This window comes from Argopecten irradians, unplaced genomic scaffold, assembly GCF_041381155.1.
Source record: "Argopecten irradians isolate NY unplaced genomic scaffold, Ai_NY scaffold_1329, whole genome shotgun sequence".
Lineage (NCBI taxonomy): Eukaryota > Metazoa > Mollusca > Bivalvia > Pectinida > Pectinidae > Argopecten > Argopecten irradians.
This window is the reverse complement of record NW_027188795.1, coordinates 2727-10862: the sequence shown is the minus strand read 5'-3', so window position 1 is coordinate 10862 and position 8136 is coordinate 2727. Positions and strand designations below refer to the sequence as shown.

General features: G+C 33.4%; 1 protein-coding gene and 1 long non-coding RNA gene across 3 annotated transcripts; both read right to left on the bottom strand.

Annotated features, from left to right (window-relative positions):
- Nucleotides 1-1773: 1773 nt before the first annotated feature.
- Nucleotides 1774-3900, bottom strand: LOC138314082 (uncharacterized). Its single transcript, XR_011207319.1, has 2 exons — nt 2534-3900; nt 1774-1932 (listed from the first exon to the last, which is right to left on the bottom strand). It is a non-coding gene; the product is annotated as an uncharacterized lncRNA (long non-coding RNA).
- Nucleotides 3901-4040: 140 nt separating this feature from the next.
- LOC138314083 (exoglucanase A-like) lies at nt 4041-7873 on the bottom strand. 2 transcript variants are annotated; one of them, XM_069254270.1, is made up of 6 exons: nt 7731-7873; nt 7115-7403; nt 6461-6727; nt 5912-6175; nt 5523-5543; nt 4041-4508 (listed from the first exon to the last, which is right to left on the bottom strand). In XM_069254270.1, exons 3-6 carry the CDS (start codon nt 6633-6635, stop codon nt 4423-4425), a joined length of 546 nt encoding a protein of 181 aa, XP_069110371.1. In that variant the 5' UTR covers nt 6636-6727; nt 7115-7403; nt 7731-7873; the 3' UTR covers nt 4041-4422. The 2 variants fall into 2 exon arrangements, with proteins under 2 accessions (XP_069110371.1, XP_069110372.1); XM_069254271.1 differs by lacking the exon at nt 5523-5543.
- Between the last annotated feature and the right edge of the window lie 263 nt (nt 7874-8136).

Here is an 8136-nt window from a genome sequence, read left to right as displayed (position 1 = left end):
TTTTAACATACAAAAAAAGAAATGGTTAGCATTTTCACAAGTGTAGCCACAATTTATACAAATAGAATTTGGTGCCAAATTTACACGGAAAAGGTCATCGTTTAGAGAACTACACTGATGACTTAATTTAGTATGTATAATATTAAATTTTCTTTCTCCATAATTAAAATAACATGGTAGACTCATAGATATAGACTGAGAAAGAGCTAGTTTAAAGGAAGAAAAAGGTAAAGATTTAACTTTAACATCTAAGTTGTTCGAGCTTCTTTAAGTAGTGGGAAAGAAAGATTTTGTTGTAGTGGAGTCGATAATTGGAATTTGGAAACTTTCACAATTTCTTAAAGTATAAGGATTATGATAGCCTAGTAGGAGGTAATAAGTTATTTATCTTATAAAGTAAACTGTAGTTTTCTTTTAGCTCTTCTGTCTGAAAGGGGTTCCAAATTTGTTTCAAAATATAATGATTCATTTCTAGTATAACACGGTAATCCGCTAATAATTAGCCTGAGAACATCCGTCCCAAACTTCACATGCATATTCAAGAACAGGTAAAATAAAAGACTTATAAATTCTTAAAAGAGCATCATGCTTTAACATAGATTTGATTTTCCTTAGGATATTATTATTATTATTATTATTTTTTTTTTTTTTTTTTTTTATAACTGATTTATAAATTTCATTGATGTGATCAGACCATTTAGCATTTGAATTAAAATGACCTCAAAATGTCTATGAAAACTACTAAAATCTAAAATGTTCCATCAAAAAATTAAGTCCAAATATTTGTCAATGTTATCAAAATTTGATATAAAAATTACCTCAGTTTTATTAGGATTAAAAGAAACAAGCCACGTTTTGCCCATCGATTTGATTTATCTAAATCCCTATGTAAATCTGTTTCTAATTCACGACATGAAGATGATGACTTTATAAGGGTAGTGTCATCAGCGAATAAACGTGTTGTTGATTGAAGTTCATCAGCTAAATCATTTATATAAATAAGGAAAAGAAGTGGTCCAAGAATTGAGCCTTGAGGGACATCTTCTCATATCATACCAATACCAGAAGAAGAATTGTTTATAAATACGTTTTGATGTCTTTCTCTTAAGTAATTTTCTAACCAGGACAATAGGTTACCCAATCAAAATACCATATGATTTTAATTTAATTATAAGACATTTGTGCCAGACTCTGTCAAAGGCTTTAGAAATGTCACAGAATATCATACAAATACCGGGTATGAGATTTAGACAAATGTTATGGTATATTTATTTCAATTAATTAGTATACTATTGAATGACCAGGCATAAATCCGGCTGGAAACTGGTAAAATAAATTATTATTATTATTAAATAATTATGCACGTGCTTAAACATTACCCTTTTAAACACTTTCCCAACTGTGAACAGTAGAAAGGAGAGAAATGGGACGATAGTTTGATATAGAATGTCTATCTCCTTTTTTAAAGAGAGGCATAACTTTAGCCATTTTCCATTCATTTGGAAATATACAGGTAGATGAAAGAACCTTAAGAGGTTTACAAACTGTATCAGCCATGTATTTAAGTCTATGGTGACTTATACCATCTTCACCTGAAGCTTTTCCAAGCTTTAAATTAATTAAAAACATCACAAAATTTCATTAGAAGTAACAAGTAGATTATTTAAAACACTATTAGTTTTCAACTGTAAAATAGGCACTTGCTATCGTCAATATTAGTAAACCTACAGAAATATTCATTTAATAGATTTGCCTTGTCTTTATCATCTACAATGTTACCCCCACTAGCTACTGCTGGAGCTGTAACACTCGAAGTACTGGGACCATTCTCACTCCGACTGGCTGCTGCACTCAACGACATGGAACCATTCTTGTTCCTTACATAGGGGCTGGTAGAGAGCCTCGAGGGTCGCTTTCCCTTACCCCGCACGACTGAAACTCAAATAAGGACATATAGAACACATGTCGACATTATCCGACATACAAACATGCCCCTTCATCCTCGGTAACTCGGCATTGGACATTTACCTATCAGCGTTAGCATATATAACGCCCGGGGCACCGAGGATGACACAACACTTACACATGATCAAAGGGCAGCAACTCCCATCAACGACAATACCAAAGTCCAAACACAACTTAAACGAATTAATTATCGCCACTTACATTAAAAATAATGACGACTTACAGTCTGAAAATATATCACGATACGAATAAAAATAGTAATACTCAAAATCAATACCTAATTCATGTCTCCGCTAATGCTAACTCCGTTTGCTATGAACTAGAAGTGCAAGATTAATTCTACAATAAAATAAAAATACCGAAATAAATTCCGGTATGGGATAATGCAGTAAAATTCCGGCAAAATATTAGCGACGATGCCAGGAACAAGACATTTCTTTTTAAACGGTGTTAACAACTGGAACCGGGACGAACACGTGTTCGATGGTAGGAAGGCCATGGCCGCACCATGCGGTACGGCTGACCACACGATATATCAAAATCGAACGACATCCGCTTCAATACAAACCAATTCTGTATAACAGACACACAAAGAATGTTCGTATGAACACTAAATTACTGCTGGCACCACAAAACTTCAACAAGCGATTTTTTTTTTTTTTTTTTGGCAAACAAATCTATGGGAGCAAATATTGTGCACCTTCCCTGTACGTAAACTAGATTAAAAAGGATTTTATTCACCTCCCAACAGGAGAGTTCCACTGCTATAGAAGGACAGGGGGCGTAACTCTTTTGTCTTCATCTGATAAACTGAACTAATTGAGAGACCATTAGTTCTTATTATGTCCCTATGTTTCGGGATACAACTAGAATTATCCACCGTGAAAGAATTTTTTCTCTCGGGCTTCGCCCTGAGAAAATATCTCTTTCCAGGGAAAGAATTCTAGATGTATCCCTTGTTTGTTATAAAAAATCTAAGCTTCACTTCTAAAGCTCATGTCTTTTGTAATTTGAAAAAAATAACTCACTCGTGTGGTCCATATCCAACAACTTCTTTTTACACAATATATCATCGAAACCGTTTATTAATTTGGGTAGGTTTACTTGTATTTTCAATTAAAAACTATGTTAGTTTTGAATCAAAAGGTAGTCAATTATAACCAATGCTAAGCGAAAATTGCAACTCTAGCATTAGGATGCAGCTAAATCAGATATAAAGCGATGAGCTACAAAGTCAAGGCTATATCAAGCTGTAGAATAGCTATAGTAATAATATACAGAAATGGAACTTATGCGAGGCAAGTCCTATAAATTATGTTACACTTTCAAAGTTAATAATTTTATTAATACAACGTAAAACACCCAGAGGTAAAAAGGGAAAGTCTTGTATTAAGCATGGGTAATGCAATAAGAATACTGAGTAATGATGAAGTCAGGAATATAATTGAATCATCATGGACTTGGCATTGATGACAATTGAACTTGTAAATCGTTGATGGAATGCCGTCGGGATGTCAGAGTCCTGACCATGATATTCCGCAAGAGTTGATTTTCTATAAATATGACAATGATCTTGTTTCGTGACCTATGTTATTCGATTTTTGTCAAAACATTTTCTTAAATATTCAATAAAAATGCAGTGTTTGATGACTTTAGGAATATTTTATCAAACAAGCATCGTAATTCAATAAAACAATATTAGTTGAAACATAGACATCTGGCAAAATGAGATAAATTCTTTACATTGTGTTTTGATAATTCAAAATTCGCCAACGATACCAAAGCCGAGATTGACGATTCTATTATGTGTGTGCTTTGACCATATAGTGCGATTTGCACTCCTTCCTTTGTCAGAACGGGAAGATAACTGCTCGGGCTATATATTACCATTAGGAACAAATTAATACCCGGTATTGCCGGGAACAAAAACATATGCATGGTAACTTCAAATCAATGAATGTGTAGAATATTGTAAGAAGGAACTAAATGTAAACTGTCATATATCCTTTGAATGTATGTATTGAAGCAAATGCTCGACATAATGTTGCTTTTTGATACTTTTGAAAATTAATTCAAGAACTAGAGGACCAGACATGAGTTAATATATGAGTTTTATATTTTATCTATTTATCACTTTGTTGAGAGCTGTTGGCAAGTAAAATCTTAACAAAATAAAAAAAAACCAGGTATCATAACGCATTCTTTTTCTCATGGGAATCACATTTAATTTCGTTTCCTCTTATTTAGCTGATCCATTTTGCTGATCCATCAATTACAATTAGTTAACATTTGTATTAAAACAAAGTCTGTCAAACACACACTAGCTTTAATAACAATAAAATGATAATGAAAAATCGGATTCTTGTGGGTATTATTCTAATCTAAAATATTATTCATTGGGTTTGGTTTGATTGGTTTAACATTTAACAATCGTGGTCATTTAAAGATGTGTTAGGTTTATGTTCCAGGTTCCTGAGTGACAGTCAGCGTTATAGAATGTGTCGTCTGACTTTTGACTACCACAGTTGTAGGTGTAGAAGGTTCTGCAAATACAAATATGTTACTGCCACTATGAATGTTATAAAAGAAAAAGGTATTTGATTGCATTCACTTTACTGGCCAGGGAGTTGATCTTGTCTTATAAAGCATGTTAAAACATACTAAAAACGTGTTTTAATTTACATCATTTTTGATGACACTGTTTTGTTTTTTGAATGCAATTGTATGTTTTGTCAATGTTGAACAATGTATTATATTAAAGTTATATGTATATTCACATCGTTATGCTGAGTTAACCAATTATATAAAATAATGCCTACTGGTAAGCGATCAGTTCTCGCCGGGTACCAATTCTCGCCATCGCATGTGTACTTGTATGATCGCACACGAATTTTCAGACCACTTTTTGTGGAAATCATAATGGTAGTGTCTTCTATCATAAGATGGCTTTAGTGACTTAATTTTCATGTTATTTGTGCAGATACAGATACGATGGCGAGAATTGGTACTCGGCGAGAACTGGTCCCCTGCCAGTAAACATCTTGATAAGGAAATAAATAACGTTTGTGTTGAAGCTTCGCACTTCGACAATAAATCACCTTACAGTTACAATAGACTACATACAATGTTGCAGTATATATAACATGAACAATGATATCAAAATACACGAAACATCTCTATCAAAATCCGTTTTAAATATGGCGTTATAATAAAAGCCAACAAATAATACCTTCAAATAAAATGCACTACATCTTATACTTAGCGCAATACTTAATTAGTGTAATTTTCTTGAATTATGAACATAAGCTAATTTGTTTTTGGATAGGTACAGTATAAGCAAATAAGGTTATATCACGAAAACATCCACGAAAGAAGTGGAGAGTCGAATGAAGCATTAAGTATGATCAATATAACATGATGCACTAATGGTAATATAGATTATAAAATGTATATCTAAACAATATGAATATTCCAGTGTATATAAAAACGGACATTATAAATATATCATTAGCATGCTGACGTTATACATATGTAAAGGCATGACATGACAGGCATACCGTTTTCAGAAGCAGCATAATCTGTTAAAAGAACGCCAGTGATAAAAGAAAACCTGAACTGCACATAATTACTTTAAATAAAGACCTATATTGGCAGTTTTTTTACCATCGGGAATATGAGTTTCTTTAGATTGGTTTGCTTGCTGCGATTTGTATTGTAACCTTTCAGTCAGTAAATGATAACGAAAGACATACAGTTTTATAATTGTGACAATGACAATGGGAATTACGTGTTGTTTTTTTGAAAATATGACCAAATATTTTCACCCATAATCCATACACTTTTCATTATATTAGTTGATAGATAAATTGAGTCAAACAATTAAAAACCCCATTATAACTAAAAATTAAATTATTCTAAAATAAATTAAAGTATGCCAATAACTTACCTGTTGAAACATTGGTTCCATAGCTACTTTCACTCTTCTGACCATTGGACAGAGTGAAGACGGTGAAGGTGTAGGTTGTTCCTGGTGATAGACCTTTAACTAATAGGGTTGATTTATTTTGAGAGAAGGCACGGTTGATTTTAAGTTCACCACCTATGCAAAGGACTCGGTATCCGTCATGGTCACCGTCACCTGCAGTAACGGTTAATGTCACAGTAGTCGACGTCTTATCAGTGACCACTAAACCAGTAGGTGGAGTAGGATCTAGATAGAAGAGAAGATTTCGTTCATATTTTAGGCAAGCTTCAAGTCTAAATATGTATCCGAAAATGTTAATTCAAATAAAATCATCAGTCAATCCTTTATTCTCCATCATCTAATTTAAGGTTTATTTTTTTGCCATTCGTGTATACAAACAAGTCTAAAAATCTATCGTGAAGACAACACTATGCAAACATGTATTGGTTAATATGAATCTTATGCCAGATGTAGTACTGAACTAAATCAAACTTAAAAGTTCCATTAAGTATTAAACACAGATTCTCTTACAGGTACATCCTTTTGTTGTTGTTCCATTTTGACTTCTCCCACCAGTTCCTTGTGTATATATTGTGAAGTTGTAGCATGTACCCGGGGTCAGATTAGGTATATTACAGGATTGGGGGGTATTGCATTCCTGATTTGTTGACTCTCCGGAGGTTGGGTACTTGACTATAATGGACATGCAATCCTGACAATAGGTTGGTAGTGTAACATTTAATGTCAGGTCCTGACTGGTTCGGGAGCTAATACTGATGTGTTGTGGAGGTCCAGGTACTATGGAAATAAAGGAAACATCAGAGATGTTAAGAACCTTTAAACAGTGATTCCGCTAAACAAAGGATTTTGATCTAGGACAAACCTTGGTAATTGAAGTTCGAAAGATAAGTTGTATATGTATACTTATCGAGTGTGTTTCAACACTTTCCATGCAATGATATGGAATTCAAATACGTAGATATAAAAAACATTCAGTTTTGCACTGTAATTTACATCTACCACGATGTCGATTTTGCGGAAGATGCTTTAACTTATTCACTGAATGGCAAACGCAATGACGTATGTTATTTCACTTTGGAGAGTAATATAAAAGACAAAAAGTAAAATAAAAAACAACAACAAAAGATTAAGGGATGTTTCAGACTAGCTCAATAAACTACTCACGTGTACAGCCTTTCTTATTTATCCCATCGATACTGTTTCCACCACGACCCCGAGTATTAACTGTGAAGACGTAACAGGTACCTATTGTCAGATTAACCACATGTACAGTACAAGAGGATGGGGAGGGGTCGCATGATTGGTTTATGGTTTGTGTATCGGGTACCTCCTGTAGGTGAGTACTTGACTATCACATAATTACAATCCGTACATTCTTCTGGCAATTCTACATGTAATGTCAGGCCGTTGCTGGCATTGTTAATAATTGTGATATCTGTTGGAGCCCGTGGCGCTGTGGAAAGGAAATATATATACATATATAATTATGTGAACATTATTTGTTATATTATATATATGTGTATAATTATATACAGAATGCACAAATTACCAATTTATTATAAAGTTAAGCCATGAAGTGAGATGCTATCTAAATATCTATTTTGAATTTCCCCATTATATATAGGCGAAATGTCTTCAGATATAATAAGCTTTGGAGAAAATTTTTCAGGCTTTTCTCCAGAAAATTTTTGTCTGTGTAACCCTAATTACGCGATGCTTGTTTGTCTGTGTAACAATACTTATACGATACTTAAAACAACGTGATTAGATGTCAACATACGTGGTATGGTGGTAGTTGGTACAGTAGTTTCTATAGTTTCTGTAGTAGCTGGTGTAGTAATTGGGCTGGCATTAGTTGTTGGCAACGGAATCTCAGTTGACTCGACAATTATCGTGGAGTTGATATCACAATGGACAAGGGCTAGCACCTGAAAAAACCAAATTGCAAATGATGTGTTCAGCAAATCTTAAATGTAAAGACAAATGACAAATGTTTATATATCACGGAATAAAAAACAATCACCTATTGTGGCATTATAACATTTTTTGTTCATCAAGCAATCAATAAAATTGCAATTTTGCCAATCAACCATATCATTATTTGGATATTTTTAAGAAAAACTTTTGCCGTTTTCTGATTGGTCTGGATCGCTCGGGGAGGTCTTAAAAAATGCAATATCAATGAC